The sequence below is a fragment of the Gallus gallus genome, chromosome 1 (genome assembly GCF_016699485.2).
Source record: "Gallus gallus isolate bGalGal1 chromosome 1, bGalGal1.mat.broiler.GRCg7b, whole genome shotgun sequence".
Taxonomy (NCBI): domain Eukaryota; kingdom Metazoa; phylum Chordata; class Aves; order Galliformes; family Phasianidae; genus Gallus; species Gallus gallus.
In genome coordinates, this window is record NC_052532.1 from 172,519,879 (window position 1) to 172,547,099 (window position 27,221).

The 27,221-nt window shown below is 38.9% G+C and overlaps 1 protein-coding gene across 4 annotated transcripts; it reads left to right on the forward strand.

Moving 5' to 3' along the window:
- On the forward strand, positions 1–27,221 carry CCDC169 (coiled-coil domain containing 169). Of its 4 annotated transcripts, XM_040703640.2 has the most exons (9): positions 1–79; positions 3,440–3,549; positions 4,477–4,559; positions 5,063–5,173; positions 5,253–5,293; positions 17,164–17,262; positions 17,392–17,445; positions 21,732–21,808; positions 24,975–27,221. In XM_040703640.2, exons 3-9 carry the CDS (start codon positions 4,481–4,483, stop codon positions 25,075–25,077), a joined length of 564 nt encoding a protein of 187 aa, XP_040559574.1. In that variant the 5' UTR covers positions 1–79; positions 3,440–3,549; positions 4,477–4,480; the 3' UTR covers positions 25,078–27,221. The 4 variants fall into 4 exon arrangements, with proteins under 4 accessions (XP_040559574.1, XP_004938811.3, XP_004938813.3 ...); XM_004938754.5 differs by lacking the exon at positions 3,440–3,549; XM_004938756.5 differs by lacking the exons at positions 3,440–3,549; positions 21,732–21,808.

Genomic DNA, 27,221 nt, shown 5'->3' on the forward strand with positions numbered 1-27,221 from the left:
GGCGCGGTGGCGGCGCCATGGGCGAGCGCGGCGACTCCGAAGGGCTGGACATGGAGCTGGGGCGGGAAAGGCGGAGGCAGTGAGTGACAGGGCTGGGGCCGAAAGAGTGGTCCCCGGGGGAGGGGGGCGGCAAAACGGCGGCAGGTGCTGCCTCAGGGGTACCTGCCGGGAGGTCCTGCAGTGCGCTCTGCATCTGTGGAGAGTGAAGAGTGCTTTGGGGGCTGGGAGAGCGTGGCTCTTGGTGAAAATGTGGGATTGCAGGGAGAAGTGGCAAGCCGTGGTGGGCTGTAGCAGGTCAGGGGGCTGGGGCTGGTGAGAGGAACCTGAGGAAATGGGTGAATAATTCCAGCCAGAATGAAGCTGGCAGCGAACGGGCAGGGGAATGGGGCTGGGAGAGTGAGCTGGGGTGGGGTAAGGACTGGTTTGTGGGACAGAAAAGGGCTTGGAGGCTGTTTGGTGGGGAGAAGGCAATGGGTGATGAGGTGATGGCAATACGCATTTCTTTCCTCTGTGGAATAAAGCTAGAAAGCCAGATTTCACTGTCAGTAACTATCCCCGAGACATCTTCCTAGCACAGTACTGCAGAGATGGCAGCATGTGACTGCTTTAAGAGCCAAATGTTTCAGGGTTCCGACTAAACAGCTTGATATTAACAGTGTCGATATTCATGTTCCATTGTATGGAATTTCAGGGATTTTTTTCTTTTTTATCTGCTAGTGGGAAAGGGAAGCTTAGAGTCAATATGTTTGGGCAGCATCTGTGCTCAAAATGGTGCACAAAGGAGCTCTGTTGTGCTTGCACCTGTGTGCGAGCAAAGGTCCTTTTAATGAATCTTCAGAGTGCTAAATAGTGTGTCAATGTAAGACAGAAATTATCCAAAGCAAGCACTAACTGTTATTTACCAGGCACACCATTTTGTTATTGGTGCTCAAATAAAAAGCTGACTGGTATTGACTTTGTTTCGCTGCTATGATTTATTGTTTTAACTAATGAAAACCTGGGTATTGTATGCACCTGAAGTTCTTGCTGATATCCCTGAGAATGTTCTGCAGCCATGGCCAAAGCCCAGGTCACATGAAGAAGCTGTGTCTTCTGTGCTGATCAAACAAAAAAATAAACGTATTTAACAAAAGTCTCTGTTTCTACAGCATGACAGAAACACAGTGAAGAGCCTGCTGCTCCTGGTGGATTCTGCAGCTATGTCCTATGTTTGTCTTGTGTATACAAACAAGCAGTGCCATTATTGTATTGTTATTTATTCAACTGTTGGCAACCAGGATTGTTAGAAATCAACATCTGAACTAGGCGCCTGTGTTGTCAGTGAATACAGAAGGCTTTAAGGTGTGATTCATCTGACCTACTTTGGTTGGCTGCTTTAGAAGGAGATGACTCACACCCTGAGAAGTTTTCTCTCCATTGGATATAAAGAAAGCTGAGGATGACTGGCTTGCAGATAGATGTCGGCATTCCTAAGTGTAGTCTCACCCTCATCATCCTTTTGCTGGCTTATTTGATCATTGTTCCATTCAGACAGTTTTGTAACAGCCCACCTACCACTCTCATTTAAGAAGGGATTTTTACTTCAAAGAGTAAATTGAATCATCCGTGTCAGTGAGGGGTCTTTACTTAAGTACCTACTGATTCTCAATGATTGTGGATATAATATTGTGAAAGGCTTTAATGAAAGTCAGTAGCTTAATCTGACACTGAATTACTGTAATCAAGATTTAGCACAGGTGCTTTTTGGGAACTGCCATGACAAATGTTCCCAAGCTAGTGAGAAACATAATACTGCATTATACTTCTTAATAGAGGACTTTAAGCTGTATGTGTATGCATGTCAGCTCACTGTCCATTTACTGATGTCAACAGAGTTGCATGTGAGAATTCCTCTTTGAGATTTCAGCTTTTGTGGCTTTCCAGACAAGGAGCATTGTAGGATTTGCCCAGCACACCGCTGAGTGACAGTGCCTGGAGCTTTCAGTGCTATATGTGCTCTTCCCTGTAGTGCCTTTTGTCATGTGTAGTATCATTTGCTTTGTTCAAAGATTCTGAAGGCATCTGTGTATTTTGTCTTCTACAGGAACCAGTAAAGGCCCGCCCTGTAGCAGGGCTGGAGCCCTGGAACTAATGATTTGCCTTAAGCTTCACCTGTAATGTGCCACTGGTCTCTCTCCAGTAAACAAAATAGCTTCAGGCAGTCTTTTGCCCAATATGTGCACTAGATGCTGAGATCTGGATAGCAAAAGGTGCGGGAAAATGGTTTTTGTCTTCAGTGGCTGTCACTTTCAAGCAAAACAACACCTGCAAACTGCCTTAAGAGGAACCTCAGCAAATTTCTATCTGTATTTTCAACCACAGTCATCTTATCTGAACTGCAACTTTTTTCTCCTTCACAAGAAGCTTCCTGATTTTGTTTAGGACGTGTGGATGTCATTAAATTTGATTGTTGAGAAGCTTTGGGGCTTTTGGGGTTTATGGTCTTTCTTCTGTGATGACTATCATTTGTCCAACGATATGGGAAATATCATGGGCCTTGAGCATGTCTGGTTATAAATAAATGTGAGGCTATTGGTAAAATCACACTGGTGTCAGTGTCCCTTTAAGTACAGCCCAAGGCTGTGGGCAAGCAGCTGCACAGAGCTGTTTTACATTCACAGTAACAGACGAGTGGTTTGGCCTGTTGTTTCCTATCACAATTAGAAATGCCTCCATAAATGCCAAGTATTCTCAATACTATAGTAAGCTGAAGTATTTACCAAGTAGGTCAAAGTGATTTATTTCTACACTCCTTCTCTGTCAATATGGAGAGCGTACTGTACTCTATATACACTGAATAAGTAGAGTTACAACCCTGGCTACTTTCTAGTTGCTGTTGGAGTACTAAATGTTTACTATTAATTAATTTTTTTAATGAGAATGGTTTTCATTTCCAAATGAAAATAAGATTTTTCTCAGCAATTACAGCCTGATACCTCACAATGTATCATTTCAGTATACATTTTAATCAGGAAGGGATATAATTGGAAGTTGGTTAGCAGCTTTGCTAGTGATGCACAACGAAGAATAAAATCTGACGTGCTGTAAGGGTTGTTATTTGCAGTCTTGAAATGATGACAGAAGTTAAAAGCTGAAAACATCTTGTTTGAAGGACTCATCCTTACCATGCTATTTGTCTGCATCCGTCCAACCACACAGAATTTTCTTTAAGAGGAATAATTAAGTTCATTTGAAAATAGCTCAGCTCTATTTACATCTCTGCCGGTGTCCAACTCCAGCTGTTTCTTCCTTCCAAAAATACCATTTTAACACTTGCCTTCATCACAGCTTCCTCTTTTACAAGCACTGAGAGGTTGATAGAAATCTTCTGTAAGGAAATGCTATCTATTTGTGTTGAAAATATGCCAATGATATAATAAGATTTTGTCTTGCTTTTTAGCTATCTGCCTCTGCCATTTGGAGTGGGAACAAATAAGCAGCAGTGATCAGATTTCCTCCAGTTTTCCTGGATCTAAGCTTTTTGACTCATGTGCTTCAACTGTATCTTTGGTGAGACTTTCACCACAACCTTTTTTGTCTCCGCTTTGCTACCTATACTTTCATTATTTCTTTGCCTCTGTCCCCCCTCTGTAAGTTAAAGTCAGTAGGGAAGAACAGCATTAGAGCAAAGAGAGACTGAAAACCCAGTTCTCTTTGATCGTGGGAGATTTCAGTCTAATTGTGACTCAGCATGTTTCTTGCACTGAAAACTTACCTGAATTACCTTCAATTACTCTTCTGCTTAATTTATCTTCTTTCAACTTCTATGCTGTTTCAGGTTTTCATTCCCTCTCCCTCCCCATTCCAGGCATCTACAATCATGATTCGTCTGGTTTCTGTAGCTATCAGTTGAAACTGATGTTCCAAGCTATGGAAAATAAAATTCTGCTGAGTGTGATATTGGGATGAGCAATAGATGATACTGTTCTGATGTCAGAGCTGATGTCTAAAACTTTATTTCTAATAGAGCTGACTATTTCTTGAAGAACACTTCTCACGAATGTATTCAGAATGGGAAGATTTACATTGACGTGAAAGCTTCCCTTAAAAAGCACACCAATAAATAGGACACACAGTGGTTTTCTGTCTTGCATGTTTTAATGAACTACACTAAGATTTAAAATACATCTCACTTATTCCATAAATGACTTACATGTTTGTGTTGTAGACCATATTCCAAATTACAGAGTTGTGTTCTCAGTTCTTTTGAAAGATCACAAGTTGGCCTTTGAAAAATGGATGCATTCCTTGGTTGGTTTAGGAAATCTTCCAAACAACCTGATATGAAATAATCACAAACTGCTTTTGTAATTTGTTTTGCTGACTTTTGTTTGGAGCTGAGTTGAAAATATATTTGATTTAGTCCTTTTTTTTTTTTTTTTTTTTAGTAATGAGATTAATGCAAAGCCATTTTATTGACTTTTCTCAATACCACAGGCAAATGCTTGAAAATTCAATATCTGAATTGAGAAAAACAGTAACAGAACTGGAGAAAAAGCTTAGCAGTGTTGAAGATGAAGGTAAGTGAATTGCAACAGTTTTACTAATTGAATAGGAAGCACAGCAAATTGTTTTTGGTAGACCCTACAGTGATACAACTTTTTCTTTTGGAATATTAGTTTTCTCTTTTCAAAAATGGCTGTTATAGATGCGAAATGTGAAAAATGAAGGAACTTCAATATGGAATGAAAGATGTGAAATTATGGAGTACTAAATGCTGCATGTTAGCTTTTTTTTCTGTTAGCTATTAAAGATATAACAGATGACATGAATTCATAGAGATAGTCAGTTAATATTCTGGCCACACTAAGCCCTGTGGAAAAAAGAATCCCTTGATCTCTATTTTCAAGCTCTTTTGTAATTCAAATGAATACTTCCTCATTATGAGGATGACTAACTGGAGACCTTCTCAGTCTCCTGAAAAAAAAAACTTAAGAACTGTTTGAAAAAAAAAAAGTTGCCTTCTACTTGAAATAGCATGAAATAATCTGGGAAACAGAATAACCCTGTGTTTGTTTTTAAGGTAATGAGTGGAAAACCAGATATGAGATGCAAGTAGAACTGAACAGCCAGCTGCAAAGACAAATTCATATTCTTAAAGACAAGGTGGAGCTTATTCGTGGAAATCCAACAGGTAGAAATGAGTTTTTCAATAAAATTAGTGATTATATGTTGAATGAGATCAATGAGTTGCACCTTCTGCTTACTTGTAGATAAACTGGCCATTGTTCGCATCTTTGATCAGATGCCTGTGGTGAGTACAGTGGAATTTAGTTGCTTAAGCTTCAAAACTACGGAAGAAATTAAATTAAATAAATTGTACATTTTTGTTGTTGTTGTTATTGTTCCTTGACAAAAAAATATCAGTGGTCCTGTGGAGAAACCGAAGCAAACTTTCCCACTTACTTTTTTAATTGTTTCAGTTAGGCAGTTGCTTGTAAATTTGTAAGGCATAGAACAAAATAACGATGTGGGAATATAAGACCTAAATGTTGGGAATAATCGTGTAGTAGATTTTTTGACTGAGTAAAGATTCGACATCACCTGTGGTGAGGTGTGTGAGATGGAGTAGTTAGGCTAGTGCTGTCAATACCTGAAAAAATATAAAACCTTGATCACAAAATGATGGAATCACTTAGGCTGGAAGGGACCGCTTTGTCATTTCCTAGTCCAACACCCCTACTCAAGGCAAGTCAGCTACAACAGGTTGCTTGACGTCATGCCCAGTGAGATTTTGAGTATCTCCATAGATGGAACCTTCTCAACTTCTCTGGGCAATGTGTTTCAGTGTTTGAACAATAAAGAAGTGTTTTCTTGGTTTAGATGGAATTTCATGTGTTTTAGATTGTGCCCATTACTTCTTGTCCCGTCACTGGGCACCACTGAGAATAGCATGGCTCCCTTTTCTTCCTCCCATCCCATCAAGTATTTATACACATGGGTAAGATCCCCCGAGCCTTCTTTTCTCCACACTGAACAACTCCATCTCTCTCAGCCTCCCCCACATATACCAGTGCATGGAGTTTTCCTCAACAGCAGGAAGACTTTAAATTTTCACTTGTTTAATTGAACTCCACGAGGTTCCCCTCAGCACAGTCCTCCAGTGTATCCAGCACTACTCACAGCTTTGTGTTATACGTGACAATAAATATTAACAATTGCTGTTACATTTTGTGTAATACAGTCCCAGGAAAACTCCTCATTCAAGTACTATTTCAGTACTCCATTTTTGCAACACAGGACAAATTGGTTTTATATATATATATATATGTGTATATATATATATATTTAGGTTTTATTGCTTAATATGCTTTTATTTCACCAGCTGCATTTCAACAAAACATAAAACAACTTCTTACGCACTTACACAAGTAGAAGTGTCTCCATCTGACTCTCATGCTTCAGATTCTGAAGATTAATGGGAGTTCACTGAGCCTGGAGGAGTCTGCATGCTGTGTTAGTGGGAATTATTACCCATTTTAAGCAGAATGTGAATAATTGATTGCTTATTTTGATCTAATTCATGTCTTTCAGATAGTAAATATTCTTGTTAGGTTTAGCACTGTCCTAGACTCCATGGTGTTTTCTAGATGGCTGGATTTTCTTTTTTTCTTCAAACAGCCAATTAAAAGCAATGAAAGAAGAAAATCACTCCCATCCCATTTGTCTGTTTCAGGGACTTGATTTAAAAATACAACTGGAATTATTTTTGAAAAGAAGTCTTGAGCACAGGACATGGGGCTAGGAAATTTACAGCAGTCTGCTTCAGACAAGGTTATTTCCATCAGCCTGTAAAGCATGGATTGATGTGCACACTGGCAGTATTAAAAGTGTTTATTTCCATCAAATTTCCAATGTTCTCTTAACCAATCCAATTACACCTTTGCCAGGAACCTGGAGAGCCATTACCAGTTAGATAATCTGTAAGCTTTATCAGCAGCTGTGCTGCACCAATCCAGTCCATTTCTAATCCCTACTAAATTCTGCTTTGCCTCCTCACCTATGAGCTGTCATTCTAAGAGATTTGATTATTGTTCCTGTAAATGAAAGAATGACAGTGGAACAGTAAGATTCATTCTGCCAAAAGGAGCCTAGGAAACAATTTGGAGAGTCCTACACTTACTCAGTGACACTTAGGGAAGTCTGGAGCCCATGTGCCATGCCATAGATTTTTATCCTGCAGTTTTTCACCCTTCCAGTTTCGAGTGAATACATTTGTCTGTTATCCAAGAGTGGAAAAAAAATGCTTTGAAATTTAGAAAAGGTTTCATTTTGGCTTGTTTTGATCATCAGGAGATGGAAAGAGAAGGAAAATTGATGTGTTTTGGGGGCTTTGCTGTCCCTTTTTTCACTGAAGCTGTCAGGAAAGTCCATGTATTTTTACAGTTAAACTTGTAGAATGCAGAGCTCCTTTTTCTTTTCAGTTTTGGCAGATAAAACAACTGTAAAAAATGCACAGATCAGTTTGTAGTGTGTAAGCATAAAGATTTATCCAAATCATTTTTATGTTTTTGGGAATTGTTCAGGGGAGCATCGGGGAATATTTAGCTTCTCTGCAGATGAGAATAAAGAACAGATGTGGTGAGTGGGTGTAGAAAAGCAGAGAGCAGCCGATCATCAATCTACATTCACTCAGAGTGAAAATGCTGAGAGATAAAAATCGTGTGTGTGCATTAAATGAGAAGTACCCTATGATATTCAGTCCTCAGTTTGCTGTTTTATATGAAGTGAAAAGATAGCAAGGTGATTCTCCTAGCAAGATGGTACCATTTCAAGAGTATGGCAACAACAGACAGTAGATTTTGAGCAACATGCTTAGAAAATGAAATAGCATTTGCAAGTCCTTTTAACCTGTGTTCCCAAAGAAGTTAGTTACACAGCTTGAGTTATTAGAGGCACCTCTAATAATTCTTAATTTCATTACCAGTTTCAGCCATGTTTAACAGAGGAGATATCTCAAAGGCGTTGAGGATATTTGTCTCACTCAGCTCGTCATTTAGGATCTTATGTAGTCAATAGAAGGAGAAAAGCATATCCAGAGAGCAATTCATCTCATTTAGACATAGGTAGGATAAAACATTTCCTTGATTTCAAGCACAACAGGGAGAATCAAGATTAGTCATCAGGGACTCTGGCAGTGAGCGAGCTATATAAAACTGAAGGAGAAAAATACAAATGCAAATTCTGGAGCAATGAAGAAGGAAGCACAAGGATTTTCAGTCTTCTTTAGTTGCAGTAATTGTTGCAGATGGCTTGCGCTGTTTTCTCTTCAGAATTAGAATCTTACTGATGAATGATTCCTTGCTGTTAAAAACACCCCAAAATCATTTAAAAATACAGTTGTCGTTGTTGATGCATCCCTTTTATTTTATTTCAGAAATATCATGAAGGTATCACAGGACAGTAAATGCGGATCCATTACCTTCAACACACGAATTAGAATAGCCAGGATTTAGAAAACCATTTTTGTGTACTGAGAGCTGAGTAAAAATAACCTCAATGGTGACAAGCACAGGGGAGTTGCAACACTGAAAACTGTGTAGTCAGTGATTTCTTTTAAATCCCAATGAATAATACAAATATCAGACTCTACTTCAGGAATAATTGCAGAAAGAATGCCTTCTCTCCAAAGCTTAACACGGTGTGAATTTTGTTTACCCCTCTTCCACATATTAAGCATTCATTTGTTTGCTTATTTTTATTATTATTAAGTGGGTTTTGGTGAAATACGTGTTGTCTGCTGGTTTCCTGTATAAGTGGGAGGAAAATGGTTTCATTCTCTCGCACCGTTTCTGCTAGAGAGGATCCCTAGATAGCGGCTTTAGTATGCAAATACCGAAAGCATACTACAAAATCAGTTCAGAAGAGCACACTCCTGATAGCATTGCCTTAGCAACGCTCTAGTTAAAATTAGCCAAGGAACGAAGGTTTCTGTGATAAATCACTGTTTTCAGGACTGCCCAGCACCATAGCTGAGAAAATTCTCACAGTAGCAGCCAGATACATGCTTTAAAGCACTTCCTTTCTGAGACCAGAGTGACTACGTGCAGCAATCCTAGCAGATCAACCTCAGGGTTTTTCCTACGTGTTTTAAACCATGAGCAGAACGTGTGGCAGTGTCACACTGGAGAGGGTGTTGGCAACATAACAGGGGAGGCATGCAGTGTTTATGAAAACACAAAGAAGTTGTACCACAGTAGGTGTTGTTAACTGCCTATAGGGAACATCATCACTTCCTAATGGCACAGGAAATGTTGACAATTCTTTCAACAAGTCAGTGCTAAATGAATCTTGTTGCTCTTGCTGGATTACATCACCCATAGCTCTGTGACAAACTGATCTGGTATCTGGTCTTTATTGTCAAGATTGGAAGTATTTTGGAGAAAGTTTTGTAGTCGGTCTCACAGCCCTGAGCTGTGTCCTGCCTCCTGCCAGACTCCTTTCATCTGACTTAGGACAAGTGTTTTGGATGTCTCCAAGAGACCTTTTTGACTCGCAGTTTTTTCCTTTCTTTGTCACGTTGGCTTTAGTCGTTCCTCCTGGCAGCCTTGCACAAACCAGCAGACTGTTTCTCACAAATCACTTTGTGGGTTCCCAGAGGCAGAATGCACTTTGTATTTCAAAGAAAACAATCGGGGAAAAACTTGCAGTGGACTGACATTATTAGCTGGCCGTTCTCCAGACTGCTGCCTGTTCAGGAATTCCAGGAATTGCTTAGCAATTGTCTGGGACCCCTGGATTTCTCCCAAGAAAGATTTGTAATGAATTTCAAGGCCTTTGCCAAGCCTCACTGGAGAGATACGAAGTAAAACATTTTGGATTCAACATCATCTTTTGTTTTAAATCTGAAACACAGCAATGGAGGTCTGGGTTTTAACTTCCTCCTCCCACTTCAGCAGATGAGAAAACAATGCTGTGGGCATCGCTGATAGAAGGATTTGGGTAGCACTGCCCTATACCTCTTTAGCTGGAGGAACCAGAACCTTCCAACAGATCTTCAGACAAATTTCCTTAGCCTGGTTCTTGACAATAAGTGGTGCAAACAGGACTCTGCATTCTCAAATGTTATCTGTGTGATTCATGCATTTCAACCGTTTTGTTTCGAGTACAAAGAGCATGCTAACCACAAGGGGGCACTTGGCATTTAAACAAGTGCAGTGATTTTTTCTTCACCTGTACTGAAGCCTTTACAGCATCTATTGCAGGCACATCGATTGCATATTTTACACAGGAGTGTGCTATGCTAGGTAATTTTTTATGTATCTTTTTCAGTAAGTGCTATGATATATGGTTAAGTGAGTTTATTGATATCAACTTAAAATCAATTTCAGTTACAGTAAAGCTAAAGATGTGACGTTGCTTTTTGCTCTTGGTGAGTTTAAAATATGGTCAAAGATTCAGCTAAATCACCTGCCGATCCTCAACTGCTGGTGTTGGAAGGAGGGGAGTTCATTTACTGTGCAAAAATAAATTAGATTTAAAATGTTAAGTACAGTGAATCGCAGAGTTATCTTTTGTGCTTTTGTTGGTGGTGCTTTTCCTGCACAACTGACAGATGTATTCCTTCGTTCTAATTCATGGAGAAAAATGAGAGGATTGAAGCTGAAGCAAATTGCCATACAGATCAATAGTCTGCATGAGCTCTGATGAAAGCAAATTTCAGCCTCTTGATGATGTCACATATTCGTCACCTTGTCTGTCGTAGAGTGATTGATAGAAATTGTCACCTCTGTTGCCACTGGAAGCAGGGCAAGGAAAAATCCAGAACGAGAATAACTTGTGTGGGTGGCTTTAAAATTCGGCTGCAGTTCCCTTCTCTATAAATTCATTTTCTGGCAAGTGCTGAGCCAAATATGTAACTTCAGACGAATGAAAAGAAAATTATGTGAAGAAAAGAACTGTGGAATTGATGTTCCCTTTGTGAAACTCTGGGCTTGTGCCACTGCTGGACACAAAACTTAATGTATCATTGCTATGAGAGTGAATCTTGCTAATCCTTGCAACATTCCATTACATAAAGAAAGTATTCAGTTAAAATCTCAGTGTGTCTTTTGGCTTACCAGCTTGCTGAGAGTGGCTTGACATGGGCAACTTAATGAAAACTAAGAATCTTAAATTCAGGTTAAATCCCTTAGTCAGCTTATGTCTCCTTTTTTAGGAGTACATTGTCCAGCTATTCAAGGCTTAGAAGAACCTGCCATAAATCTGACCTAGACAATATTTGAGTATCCAGCGAAACCAATACCATTAATAAATTCAATTGGCTTCAAAAATCATTTTCAGAATTTATCTAACTGGCTTATCTTGAAGTCTTGTTGACAGTTTCTCCTGGGAGATCGCTGCATTGCTTGAAGGACTCCTGTTTCTCTTGAGCTCTCACTGGTCCTTGCTTTGTGTAAAGGCTTTTCTGAGCTCCTAAAGCACTGCTACAAGTCAGGGTTACTATACGTTTTAAGCAATTTTTTCTATAAGCCATTTACTTGTGTTATTTTGCTCTTTTAAGCACCAAGCTGATGTTGTAACTATGAGCATCAGTAATTGAATCTCCTTCAGTGAGTTTTTTCTCTGCTTGCTTCCCATAGAATTCAGGAAAGGCAAACCTAGTCCTTAATGGTTTGGCTGAGCTCGTATGCTGGTGTTTCCCACTTCTGAATTTGTATTGCTTTTCAGAAAGACTTCAGTTATAGAAGCTCTCAGCTAGTTCTTCAGTTATTGCTTTGACAGTAGGGGTGAGAGGTAACTTATAACCAGTCTTTACTAACATGGGTCTCTCGGACCTCTCTGAAGTTTTACCACTGGGAATTTTCTCATTCTGTTTTTGAAACTGCCTTCTGTAATGTATGGGGACTTGGAGAATTTTCTTAGTTAAGTAGGAACATCTGTCTGGCAGGATTTACATCAGAACTTCAGTATTCCTATTCTGAGCTCTGCAGCATCTGTTAGGTGCCTGAACCCAGAAGCAGAAATCAGAAACTGAGTTTGCTATGTGAATTTCCTGGGTATTCAGAGGGAGAAGAAAAGCTAGATTGGAATTCACAACAGAGTGTGTAATAGAGATGGAAAACCATTGGGAAATTGGTGAGGAAGGTACAAAGAATTGTCTGAAATCCTGTCTCCTTTCCAGAAGTATGCATGACCTGGCAGCAATTGTGACTTCTTCCTTCTCCACCCCTTAAATTTTGTTTTCTTGACTGATGAGTAGCCTGACCTCAAGAATTATTTCAGCATTAGTAAGTAAGGGCAAGTGGTATACTATGAATTAAAGCTCGTACAGTGGCAGAGGACTAAAATGTTAGTCTGAAATATAATTCATTAGTTAATTTTTAGTTTGTTAGGCAGAAGAGATTGAATTTCTAGCATAATATGGGTAGAATATGCTTATCAGGTTGTGCTTCATCAGTGCGCAACCAGGACCACCATGACTTCTAGCAAACGTTGCTTTCAGGTTCCATAAGGGCTTTCTGCAGAAAATTAAGCAGATTGATTAAGCGTGTTCTTATGGAAAATCAAGGAAGCAAAAGTTCAGAGGCTTACCTAAGTTTTATCACAAAAACAAGTGTGAAGAATGTAAGATACTGCATAATTCACTTTAGGATGTTAAATTTTGCTTGAAGTGTAATTCAGACACTAGTCTCTTTCTGAATTTTTAAAATTAATTAATTTATTCATTTAATTTTGATTTTTGGATTTTTTCCCAATCTATAAATTGGGAGTGAATTCAATTTCTTATTTCTCTGGAGGCACACAGATGACAATTTATTACCGTATTATCAACTTATTTCTGTCTGCTTGCTCATCAAAAGCAGTGATGTAGTGCACACTTCATTTGCTTACAGCTGGATATCATCCTTGATCCCGAGCTGAATGAGTGCCCAGACATCTGCACAAGACCAGCTGCATTGGCAACAAAATATAGACAACACTTCTGAAAAGGTTAAAGGAAAATAATAATAATAATTAAAAAAAAGAGGATCTAAAAGTAGTCTACTCTTAAGGTGAAAGAACTGGAAGAAATCAGACCAATACCATCACTGAGGATAAACCCAATTGCTCTGTTGTGACTAAAAGCTGCAACACCAAGACTTGCTATCTTTAATAACTGATGGACAGTCTTGAGGGTAAATAAGTAGTGGAGTATAGAATTACACGGAAGAAATCTTGAGAACAGCATGAATTTTTGTGTTTACTGTGTTTCAGTTTACTGTGATGGCACAAAATATGTTGTGCAAAAGTAAGTTGTCATATGATTGTGATCTTTAATGTAGTCAGATCAAGAAGGCAAAAAAAAATTAGAAGCCTTCTTTATCTGACTTTTTAAATACTGTACAGGCACTGATGCAGTGGAAGAGCACATGATCCTAGTGGAATTTGGCCAAATTTTTAATCTGTGACTTACTGGTTTACTTTCTGTTCTTGAATTGGCGAACATTAACTGTATTGAATATAGGAGCCTTCAGTATTAGGACAAAAGTTTCATCTGCATCCAAGACACTTCAGCTTTAATTAGGAAAAAACCAAAAACTCAATTCTTTTCATGTCTCCAGTGTGTCTGTTATAACAGATTAAAGATAGTAACAGTTCAGTCATGTGTGAAACATTCTTGAAAGATATAGCTCTTCTGTATGTCTTTCTTTCTTCTTTTTTTATTTTTTGAACAGTGGGAGGGGTTATTCTCTTGGCAACTTGTTTTAAAAGCACTGCGTCTTCTGCCATGCTCCTGCAAAATCTCGACTTTAATGAAAATCATTCCTAGGGAAATCATTAACAGCAGAAGTGATTTTGTGAAAAATAAAGTTTAGAGATAAATAAGAAACATGATGTACAGAAAAATATATGAAAGAGAATAAAAGATGGGATGATCTGCACATACTAGAAAGAAGACTGGAGATTTGGAACAGGCAGATGCAAGAGACAGATTCACATGTTTGGTGGGTATCTGTCAGAAGCCGCTGGTAGATATATCACTTTGTAGATCTAGAAATAGAATGTTTTAATGTCCAAATGTAAGCTATGGACCTAGGCTATACACAGATACTGGCTTTCTGGATCTGATATTTATATGTTGCTTGCAACTCTGGCCACTGCAGGGAGGTTGGAATTAGGTGATCTTTGAGGTCCCTTTCCTGCTCTAATGCCTCTCAACCCTCTCTTTGAAGAATATTTTTTACCTGATATCCAACCTAAACTTCCCCTGCTGCAACTTGAGACCGTTTCTTCTTGTCCTCTTACATGTTGCTTGGAAGAAGTGACCAACTCCTTTCCGGTAGTTGTAGAGAGTGATAAGGTGTCCCCTCAGCCTCTTTTTCTCTAAGCTAAACAATCTGAGTTCCCTCAGCTGCTCCTTGTAATACTTGTTCTTTATAGACCATTCATCTTTGTTTTCCTTCTTCAGACATGTTCCAGCATCCTTGACGTCTTTTCTGTAGTGAGGAGCTGAGAACTGAAAACAGAACTTGAGGTGAGAGGAGGGCAATCACTTCCCCACTCCTGCTGACAAACTTTCTGATACAAGCCAGGATGCCATTGGCCTTCTTGGCCATCTGAGCACACTGCTGGCTCATATTCAGCCAGCTATCGGCCAATACCTCCAGGTTCTTTTCCACCGGGCAACTTTCCAGCTACTCTATCCCAAGTCTGTAGCTTTGCATGGGCTTACAGTCACTGAGAAAAATTAACTGGTATTGCTAAGACAGTGGTCAGATGGTACTGAAAGTTAAAGAATTCAGTTATTGTGGCTAAGAAGATGCTTGATTTAGAAATAAAAACTAAAATAAAATCCTGAAACAGATACTTCTTTTACTCAGAGGGCCTAAGCAGACAAATGGAAAAAACCTGACTAGAAACAGTGGGATAACAAGTATTAAAGATAGAAACTTTGTGGAAGCGATCAAAAAAGAGATGGATGTGGTGCATAGCAGATTAAAGGGACTTTACATGCTTTAAAGTTCTTTCTTTATCATCTGCTTGGATGAAATCACCTTGAGGAAAGATAGAAAATAAAAATTCATCACAATAATATTGGCTAGTTTTTCTTGTTTGTGTGTATTGTTTATCTCTTAGCTAGATCTTTGATTCCCACTACAGGCAGTGGAAACCTTGTCAATACTGTCTGCTGAGCGCATAGATTCCTATTTAAATTCATCTCAGTAGGCATCTTTGGTAGAACAGTTATATAAAGAGACTTGCAGACATTTCAGTACAGAATAATCTACTGCTGATCCAGAAGTATATGTGTCTCCTGTACCCCATGTGAAATATCTGCCATGTACAGATGTCTTAGACACCCTGGAGCGTTTCAGATGGCAGCTGAATTGAGCCCTCTGTAGCTGTTCAGCTGAATGACTCTAAGCGTCACTGATGGCATTGACTATGACTCTTATTAGGAGATTAGTTCACACATGGACACTCAAATGTAGATATTCACACCTCAGAGTGAATCCCATCCATACTGTCAAATATTTGTATGATTATAATATTTGAATGGAAATGAATTTGAATGTAATATCATTAGGTGGTTACTGCTAATATTTCTGAGATATTAATTTATTAAAAGTCATTCATGATAGGCAAACCTGTTGACTTTCTGTGATGAGATAATAGTTTTTGTTGTCAGGATAAGTACAGTAATTCTGTATGTAAGTTCTGATAAAGATACTGTGTCATAAAAGAAGTGGCTGATAGTTTATAGAGAATGAAAACTAGCAGATCTGTTGAAGGAGGAAATAGCTGGCAAATGAAATGTAAGAATGAATAGGAGATTGCTGGGAGAGTACAAGCAGAGTTCTTCCAGTACCAGGTTTAGAACTAATCTTAACATGTTACGCATAACCTTTATACACAATGTAGAAATAGATGATGGCATTTTCTCCTTACAGTGATTACTGTAAGGGTAATAAAATAGAGATGCAGGTGTTGTTTGGAAAAAGAATTACACTGAAGACGAGATTATTAAAAATGGCATTAAAATATAATAGTATAGACCAAAGTATTGAGGAAGAAGTAAACAAATTATGTTATGAATTGAGAGCTGATCACCTGGAATCTGGATATTCTGCTTGAGCCATCTGTGTGAGCCATCACCATGCAGATGTGAAAGAGCATTACTGACATTGGTCAAGGCAGTGTGATAGCTTCTGGAGTACTTCATGCTCCAGTATGGTTCTGCTCTCCAGCTGTGAGAATGGGCTCCAGGTGGGTTATAAATGGTCTACCATGGTGGTTAGATGAAAGGACAGCCTACTGCGTGAGAGGCCATTGTTAAAATCTGTTTGTTTATCCTAGTAAAATGAATGTTGAAATAAGACATTCCTGACTTCTGTAGGGAGGAAGAAGAGCAGTTATCTTAAATATAATTACAATAACAAAAAGGTCAAAAGTGACCTTGAGTAATCTGAGGCAAGGAATTAGAACAAATAGTCTGCTGTTGGAGCCTCCTAATAAGAACGTATCTACTGGACAGAGAGGACCAATTTATGAAAGGGACTATGAGAAGCGGTTTCCTCTGGTACTTGGATGTGTGCTCTGATTGCACTGCAAAGAACTGGCCAGTGCTGGTAACCAAAAATGGACTTTGCCATGGTCACTCTAGCTCAGCTCAGTTGTACACAAAGTAAATGTGGCTGTTTTGCATGAGAAGCCACAGATCGCCCCAAAATACTGCATTCTAGCCAAGTTCTTAGGCTTTGCCACTGACACCTCACATGCCTCGTAAGTAAGTCCAGCAGCTCCCTTTCCAAGTGGTTTGAAAATGGATGTCCAGGTGGGATCTGAAATCTTCCTCCTACAAAAAAAAAGCAGTAGTGAGAGTGAATTTTGTTTAGAAGTAAGGAGCAGTTCTGTCTGGTCACAACGAAGTGACTTTGCTTATCTAACGAGGCACATGAGTGTGGAAGACTGTATTTGTATCATATTGACACAGTGGAAATGTGTAGTTCACAACTGATAGTACTTCTAGCATATGGTTAATTGCTTTTGTCTCTGTGGTGTGCCAGCCTGAACCTTGTAAACAAAAGTGCACAAGAAGCAAACAGGGTGACAAACACAGTAATGCCTGAAGAGTAAGGAATGTGGTAGTGATGTCTTTGTTCAGAATGGAAATATGTGTTTTATTTGCTGTAACCACAGGATTCCTTGAAGGAGGTTCTTGAACAACTAAAAGAAGAGAAGAAAAGTCTCCAGAATCAGCTAAAAGATTATGAACTTCGACTGGAACAGGAGGCAAAGGTTTGTAAATCACTGTATGCATCTAGTTTATAAAAGCTGTTACGTTGTCTGACAGACAGACAAGGTGTGTGGGACACACAACAGAATAGTTTGCTTAATGGAATCCTGTGCTATTTATTTTAAACATAGGCTTACCACAAAGCTAATGATGAGCGGCGCATGTACCTTGCAGAGATTTTGCAGGTAAGAAAAAGACCTGTGTGACTCGATGGGAGCTGGAGCATCTCTTGTGAGGAATGGCTGAGAGACCTGGGACTGCTCAGGCTGGGAAAGCAAAGACTGGAAGAGGTTCTTGTCAGTGCTTACAAACATCTAAAGGACGGGAGTCAAGTGGATGAGTTCTTCTCAGGCTCTTCTCAGCAGTGCCCAGTGACTGAAAAAGGGCAGTAGGCAAAAACTGGAACATAGGAAGTTCCATGCAACATGAGGAAAAAAATCTTTACTTTGAGGGTGACAGAGCACTGGAACAGGCTGTTTTTGTATCAATTGGAATTTAATTGCTCACAAACATAGTCAGTACCCTTAACTGAGAAAGCTGAAGCAGCTTTCTGATTGCCCATCCAGGAGTGACAAGACTACTGTGCTGCAGTTCTGTGCTTCAGCTGAAAAGAGCAGAACCGAATTATTAGTGGCATTGACACCTTAAGAAAATTCCTCTTTTTCATGTTTCCCCCTTTTTATCTTTTAAAGACAAGGTAGCCAGTCAGCTCAGATTGACAACACAATTAAATTTACAAGATAAAGGATAAGGTACCTTGTTTTTATGAACTCGGGGGTTAAATTTTATTACTGCAAATTATGTAACACATAAAAGTTGATAGTATAAACTGCAGGGAACCTGTAAAGATTTCTAGTACTTCCTGTTGTGAAAGCTCTCTTGATTCCTGAATAATGTAAAAGTAATAGCTTAGTGTGATACTCAAGAATGATTGTCACGTACTCAATGTCATATGTAAGTAGAGTGAAATGCTGTAATTAGCAGTGTTTCCATGTGTTTGCTCAATGGGCAAGTGATGTGGTTCATTGCTGCTTTGGGAAATCTGAAAGAATTTCTCAAGCTATCTTCCCAGCATTAAAGCCATAAATAGCCCAGGAAATGTGAATAATAACTGTTAGTATCTTTATGTTAAAACACTGAAGCTGGGAACTGTTGGAGGAAGAAGGTAGGACATAAAAAGATGATTTCATTGCTATACATGGTAGCAGGAGAAATACCTGTGTTTGGTTCCCTAGAAAAGCACTTAAACCTGCATAAAACATTGTTTGAAGTGGCACATCGCTTAAGCAGGACACTGGGGACTAGTGTATATTGGATTTTCAGTAATCAGTTGCATGATTTCAGAATAATTTGGGGGCAAAATAATCATTTTTGGATTAATCTGCCAATCTCCGATTTTCTGACTGTCAAACATTGTCTTAAGTAATTGTAGAGGGATCCTCTGTAATTTGTGGAGATAGAAGGATGTTTAAGGTGCAGACCAACACACTTGTTTTAGATGAAGTGGATCTCCTGGGCACTTCCGTGTCTATATACCTGAGCTATAGGGAGAGCCTAGTGAGCAGTTTAGATTGGACATCTATCTTTTACATTGGTAATCTGAACAGGGTACTCATCCTCATCATGGATGCAAAATAATTATTGGCTCATCTGGTTCTTTCCGACCCGTCGCTGTTATGACCTTAATTTCACTGTTGCTCTTACATTATTTTCAAATCGACATAGGCTCACACTCCTTGTTAACAGTTCATTTTATCATCAGAGACAGAAGCAAATTTGCATTCAGCCTAGACTTTTTCAATTGTATGAAAATCTCACTGTTTGAGTCTGTGCTGTAATGCTGGCAGCAGTACAGTTAGAAGAATAACAGTATACCACAAGACACTGTTATCTTGTGACTACAGTATATTCCAGTAACACACACTTGTTTACAGAGAATGGATATAATGTCTCGTTAGGCCTTCTTTCCTCATTATTTTAATGCTTTTCTTTATCTCACAGCAAAAATAAACAAAAAAACACAAATACAATGGAAGTTTTACTGATAGGTGCTGAAAATTTGCAGATGCTGAAAGCTTTTGTTTTCTTTCTGCTGTGTTTTGGATCCCTCCTGCAGCCTTCAGCAGAAACAAAAGAGAAAAGTGCTTCCAAGCAGCAGTTTCTTTTATTTATCTTTTTATTATCATTGGCTTTTCTACTGTTGTGTTTCTTTTTTTTAAGTACGTGTTATCTGAGTGCTTTTGTTATTTGAGTTGGCTGAGTCCATAAGCATACAGTCAATTTAAAATTATACTTTTTTAAAAGAGTTGAAGACTTCACAGCTTGTAGAGTTCAAGCTGGAGCCACTGGTGTTCTGCAGTGTGTTCTGGTTTGCTTTGCTATGTTTTATTCCAGTCTGAAAAAAATGTTGGTTTGTGATTTGGATTCCACAAATACCAAAGCACTTTCTGGTAGTAGTCAGAAATTTGTTAGAGAAGTGAGCAAGGATGAACAATTGCACATCTTCACAAAAACCATTCTCTCAGGCCAGATTTTTACTACAAACTTTTAGTAACATAGAACAGGCTGACTTGTGACTGGGATCTCTTTGCAGAAGATCACTATAATTGATAGGAACAGCTGGAAAGCTGCTTGTGCATCTCGGGCTCAGTCTAGTTAGGATGAGCCTGGAATAACCTGTGCCAGCAAAAACAGTGCTATGGACAGGAATCTTATATACTGACAGTCTATATTCATATAAATAAAAAACAACTTTGAGGGCAGTCAACGCTTGGTTGTTGTCTCTGGAACAGGTTGCCTGAGGAGGTTGTGGATGCCCCATCCCTGGCGGCATTCAAGGCCAGGCTGGATGTGGCTCTGGGCAGCCTGGTCTGGTGGTTGGTGACCCTGCACATAGCAGGGGGGTTGAAACTATGTGATCTCTGAGGTCCTTTCCAGCCCAGGCCATTCTATGAAACTATGATTCTGTGACCTTGTCACAGGAGCACTGCTCAGAAAGGAAATAAATGATACTAGTTTCTTGAGTGAAAAAAAATATCTTCCCTTCAAGAAATTAAACTTCTGCAGATCCCATTCTTATTTATGCAAAACACTCTAGAAAGTGTTCTACTTTCTATACTACTTCAGTTATAGCTGGCTTTGCTATGACTGGGTAAGGAATATTTGGCTAATACAATGCACAGCTAGAAGCACAGTAGGAACCATTGTCTTATAAGCAACAGAGCTGGATTTTCTTTTTCTCACAAGGGCAGGATGTTTTCAAGTATTTTGTGAAACGTAAAGTTTAATTTAGCCAGACCTTGAGTCTTCTGTAGGTTACTCCAAAACCTAGTCCTAAGCTTTCAGAAAGCTAACTACCTGAAGGGAGGTTGTAGTGAGCTGGGGGTCAGTCTCTTCTCTACAGGGAATGGCTTCAAGCTGCGCCAGGGAAGATTCAGGCTAGACATTAGGAAATACTACTTCTCTGAAAGGGTGGTCAGGCACTGGAATGGGCTGCCCAGAGAGGTGGTGGAGTCACCGACCCTGGTGGTGTTCAAAGAGCGTTTGGATGTTGTGTTGAGGGACATGGTTTAGCGAGAACCATTGGTGAAGGGCGAATGGTTGGACTGGATGATCCTGTGGGTCTTTTCCAACCTTGGTAATTCTATGATTCTATGATTCTATGAAAGTCTTTGCTTTCCTGGTGAACATGCTATATTGCATGTCACGATTATCATGTATTTATTGCATTTTTCTGATGGATCTCTTTAAGGAGGTTGAGAAAAGTCCGTTTTCTTACATTAGACACTCAAGTGTGACACATCAGCCAGACAAGCCCTACACCTGCTGCATTTTCTGTTTTTTTGTCCATGGCATAGCTGACCCACTGAAAGGTAGTGCTAGTAAAGGCATCTGGATAAGCGTCCAAGTGCTGGGTGAGGAGGGAGCACTGCAAATTAAGGAACAGCAGAAGCAACTGGTTTGATCCTGCCCAAATTCTGTTAAATGCAATTCCAGGGGTAACAACTATTTTTATCAGTATGTCCAGAATTGTAGTCATGATCTCCAGAGCATGCAGAGATTTCCAAGCTGTGAAACTTTCTAAACTAGTTCTTGGTCTTAATTAATGCTTTAATCATTCAGAAGTATAGCCAAGTTACTATAATTCTGTTTTTGTATCCCATTTAGAAAAGTATGTTTCAAACATAGTGGTTCTTCATTGGGAATACAGAGTGTGACCAAAAACTTGCTAATTTTAAGTTATATAGTCTCTGATTATCCAACATAATAAATAGTGATACTTTTGTATGTCAATGAACATTGGCATGTGCTCAGTTCCCAAAATCAATAAGACATTGACATAATAGGTGCTTAAAGTTCTTTGTGGCAGTAAGACCATAATTGGTCAAAATCAGTTTGGAGAAACTTATCTCATTAATTGTGATTATGATAAGGATTTAACTTCACTTTTGTAAAATTTCTGCTGTTGCAGACCTCAGCTATGCTTAAAACTGTTGAAAAGCAAAAAACAGATGCTCTAACAAGCAAGGGAGAAAAGTGGGCACTGAGGTATGTTTTTGTTTATATTCCTTCTTTTTCTGGTTTACTTTTTAACTAAATATGTTTTTTTGAATAGTGCAACTCTCTGTTCATGTTAAATATCACTGAACACAACCCTATGATAACATACTAATCTTAACATCATTTTTCATACTGCTTTTCAATCAGTTTTGCTTAATGCTAAGCATGTTGCATGATTGGAAATAGAGATGCTTTCAGCAGCCTTTTTGAAAGCTACTATCTCTGTGTTCTCCCTTTTCAACCTGTGTTGTTAAAAAGGATTCTTCTTTTCTTCTGCTTTACTGTGGAGTTTTGGGGCAACAAATGTCCCCTTTGGTCCATTAAGAGTAATTCATTTAAATAAATGCTTAGCTTGATACTTTTTAGTGAGTAGAGATTGTAAGGATTTTTAGAATGATAACATGAGTGATTTTAGATCATAGAATCATAGAATATCAGAAGTTGGAAGGGACCCATAAGGACCATTGAGTCCAACTCCTACACACAGAAAGTCTTCATTGCTCAACATATTTCTGTTTAATTACATGGGTTATAAATTTAAATGTGAGAAGAGCCCACCTGTTCTGAGCTACAGAGAAATAAAATTAATTTCTGATTGTAGTGCTTGTGAGATTGCTTGAAATTTTGAAATTGGGGATATATTTTTCAACTGAGCCAAAAACATTAATAATATAATGTGGAAAGAATATAGGGAATCACACAAAATTTGGGTTGAACCCAGTGTCCTGCCTGCAGTTGAGATAAGCAGATGCCTACAAAAGGGCAGGCAGATAAAATGTTTGCTTTTGGAACTCTCCCAAGTATTTGGAGACTTCCTGAGCTAATACGGTTTCTATGTGTTCAGTATCTCACAATAAATACTCTTCCATGAATCCACTTACCTATATTATTAGTACTAGCATCCATAATACATACTAGGAACATCTACAAACATAATGAGTAATTTATAAGCAGGAAATGTGTACACATATTTGCTTACCTGCTTTATCCTTTCACTCTGTGTAAGCATCAAATAACAGGATTTCAAAAATTGGAACGCTCCAGAGGAGGATTTTAATAGAATATGAATTAATGTCTCTAAGTGAAGTTTCCCAATACAGAAAAAGTCCGTCATATTTTCTCGCCATGTTCTGTTGTGGAGAGGGTGTGAGAGAGTGGCGTGGTGGTGTGCAGCTGCACGTCAGTGTTAAACCACAGGTCTTACAGAATAGGTATTGTAACGACATGCCCCTTTCTACCCACTTCACCTCAAAGGATTTTTGCTTTTAGTTGTCCTTAGTAGCAAAGGACCTAGTTCTCAAACCATTGGCTTTTATAACCAGCAACTTAGAATTTTCACCTCAAATGTTGGTCTTGGTAAACAACATAGAGATAAGAATGAGACTTCAGTGTAGCTTGTATTTTAAGTACTAGATACAGGCAAATGTCCCTCAATCATGACAAATTTATCACAGCTGCTGTTTTGTTATTCCCTTTTCATTATGTTTTGATTTAGTACCTGAAGGTTGTTCATTCAAGCTGACATTAATGAGAAACAATTTCATTCAAGTTAAGAGAAGACCTGTGTGATTGAAAGTCAATTGTTCTTGAGAATAATTTGATTTTTTTCTGTCCAAGGTTGTTTTGTTAGCCTCTCAAAAACCACCTGCAGTCACTGGATTTGAAACCATGCTATAAAACAATGCTTACTGTTTGTTTTACCCTCAGATACAGATACAGGAAGCCCGACCCATCTATTAAAACAACACTGTAACATTTTTGCGTCGTAATTATGAACACTAACTGTTGTTGCATTCCCATTCCTGGTTATCTAAACACAGAGGACAAGTTCAGTAGATCCTTTTCTGTGTTATTTCACGGCGCGCCAAAAAAATAGGGTAGCTGACAGCTGGGAAAAAAAAAGCATGGATGTCTTGATGACTCGTGTCTCTGATGTAGTCTGAGGAGCCAATTTAATGTCATTCTGAGCCCTCACTGCTGTACTGAGGAATAGCAGGGCTTATTAGCAGTTTCAGCGCTGCACTGGCTGCAGCTACCTAGTTATTAGTTTGCATCTGGCGTAGGTCCAGCTGTGTGCAGAATTCCACACAGACATATGCTGTCTGCTTGGTCCAGTTCTGCAGTGGTTCTCTGATTGTAAGTAATCTGAATTTGAATAACCAGTTGGTTACTTCACAAACTGAGGCCTATGGTTCTGATCATCCAAGTTCTGAATGGATGCAGCTCCATATTTCTGTGGGACCAGCTCTCCCTTTATGTGGATGCATCAGTCTCAAGAAGACTAAGGAGTCTTAGGGAGAGCTTTGATGGCTGTTTGCCCAGAGATTTGAAGCTTGTGCAGATCATGTCATCACAACTCCTACCACATAACAAAACATTTCTCTGGTTGTCATGAATGTAAAGATGTGGCTTTGTGACATATTTTCCTTCAGAATGCTTATTATTTGAGAGAGACACTGAAACCCTTCAGTGGCAATTAGGGCAATATACAGTGCTGTCTGCCTGGTGCAGTGATGAACAGGGAGAGAAGCAAAGATACTTTGTGTAAGTGTGGAGATGCTGCTTGATGGTGAGAATGAGCCTTCCAGTTTGTGGAATCACCATTTCTCCTGGAGATTTGTTTACATTCTCACTGACTTCTCTTAGATCAAATGAGAACAGCTCCAGTAGGCTTAATGTAGGTGGCAAATGTATCCATGATGAGTACCACTTCAGAAGTCTGCTAACAGCATTTCCTATGTAAGATCATGGGCTCAAGAGAATGATAGACTGACATACTTGCAGAGAGCTGAAGCTGCGCCTCCATGGAGTGGTTTTCCATTTCTTGACCAGGAGGAATTATGTAACTGATGAAGATGTCTCATTAGCTTTCTCTTTGTGCAAATGTTTAGTATTCTGTTCATGTTCTTTGAATGCCATCATTTAGATAACAGGAAGTAGTCAGGAATCATGAGATGAGGATTGTTTTAGAATGCAGAATAATTAAGTGCTCTGCTAGCCCTCCAACATAGAAATGTACTTGCTTTTTCCTCTCAGGGTTATTAATTCACCATAATAATCAGTTATGTTAATATAAAAAGCATGCAAATTTTTAGCAGTTGAAGCTTACAGGAAATGTGACATCTGATGACTAACTTCATCCATTTTATTTCAGAGGGAGATGCAGCGTTCCGCAAAGTCTGAAGATGGTTAATCCCCAAAAAGGGCCAATTAAAAAGACTGCAGGAGTGAAGCAGCTTCCAAACCTAAAACCCTGATTTAATATACTTTTTTTTTTTTTTTAACTGAAAATTTCTGAATTGAAAATGAATGTATTTATGCTTTATTACACCAAACCCAGACCAGCACATCTTCTTGGCAGCCGCAGTGTAAGTTCCGCTTTGCCTGATGGAATTGCTCTTGCAGCTGCCATTTTTGTTCTGGTGATCTCTGACTCTTTTCATTCTGGTTCTCATCAGTTGTTCTGGGTATCTGGGAGTTGAGAGCTTTGGAGAACATTTAGTGGATCTGGTGGAACTGGTAGATAGTACTGTTGAGTCTGTACTATTTTTGACATCTCAACCAAGGGAAAACAAATGCAGAGTAATATAACCTGAAATGTAATCTCTCTACCCAAACCAGTAAATCTCTGCAGAAATTCCATCCAAGAGCATTGGTATAGCAGCAAAGAAAACATCCAAGTAGTCTGATGTTGGTACAGCTGAATATGCCTTTCATTTCACTTTTAAGAAGACCAGCACATAGCCAGTACCTTACAATAGAGTTCCAACATAAAGTTTATTCTTTTTCCATGACATTTATTACTTCAGCAGAGACACAAAACACCTCCAAATTCAAGTTTATAAAAGTTGGCTTGCTGTAGAGCCTTTTGTTTGTGTGGTTTAGAAGCACGCTGTCATGTCCAGCGATTGTAGGCTGTAGTTACAGAGAGAAATGAAAGAAAAGTTCAGCATTTTTAATCAAGGATACTTCAGAATGTTTCTTGCGAGGGGGACTGTTTCTTTTAAACATTGCACACACATTACGTTTCCTGATATTGGTATGTTGCTATTTGCAGTTTGAATTCTCCTGTGGATGTTTTTAACCACAGTCTCGGTTCCATAAAAATCTTTATGTATTGTTCAGTGGCGCTGATCCATATATATTTAGGGCCCCAAATAGTGCCAGTCTTTAAAATAATCTCTTCAATGAACAGTAGGACTACTTTGTCTTTTCATTCTTAAGAATGCAATTGTGGAAGTTTCATTACCCACAGCATTTTAGTCATTAAACTTTGACAGAATTATTTTAAGTAGCAACAGAAAGAATGTTTCAGTAATGAAGCTTCAAGCTTGTGGGTTACATCATAAAGCTCTTGGCAAAGCAAATATGATTGATTTACTGCCCCTTCTTGTTTTTAAGAGCATCCCTAGCTCTTTGCAGTATCTGGTAAAGCTTTTTGCCTCTTTAAGAGCAGTACAAATAGTTCCTTATTACTGGCAGCATTAAAGCGAGGCTGTAATTAAACTCTTACAAAAAGATCAATGATGCCATTATAAGATCCAGGGAAAGAAGACCCACAGTATTGTACAGCATATTCAGTATGCAGAACTCGTTTTTCTCTTACGTAGTGTGAGATTTATTACAGATATTTCTAATGTTACTCTGCTGCACCTGGTATAATTCTGTCCTAAGCAGGTTGGTCTGCATAGCACAGCTGATAAGGGTAGCACTCTTCTGTTCCTGTTCTTACATGGAAAGTTTCCAGATTTTATTTGTCACTAGGGAGAGAGGGAAAAAATCACCATAGTGGTTCTGTTGGCATAAAAGACAAGGACATCTGCAGTAGCAAAGAATATCCAGTTCTTGGATTCATGCAGCAGACATTACTGCTGTCCCTAAATCAAATGTTAGTCAATGCTGTTGACTGTAGTCCTTGTAACACTTCACAAGAATTGGAAACTTTGCACCGTTATGACACAACAGCATTTGTTCACATCTGGAGAGTTAATTACTTCCCTCATGGGTAGTTCTTAATGAGGTAACAATTCTGAAGCTTAAAAAAAGACATTTGTGGATACTGTTGGTGCAATAATGACCCGAGGAGAGGAGCAGACTGTGTCCTCTTACTCCCTGTTTCAGCATGCCAGCAGCAAGATCAGGATTTGAAACTCAGCAGTATGGTAATTAAGCCCTGAAACATGTGTTTCACCATTCTAATTATGTGTCCAGCTGTAGCATTTGCCTTGCAAAGTGGTTATAGTTCTATCCTCTTTACTGTAGAAATTACTTGGCGCTTCATTTCCCTCCTGCCTTTCCGAAAATAAGGGCAGGCTGATGACTTTGATGGGTTGAGTTTCTTTGCCACAGTAAAAAGTGTTTTGTTATATCTTTGGACCTGAATAAAACATTTACACTGTCA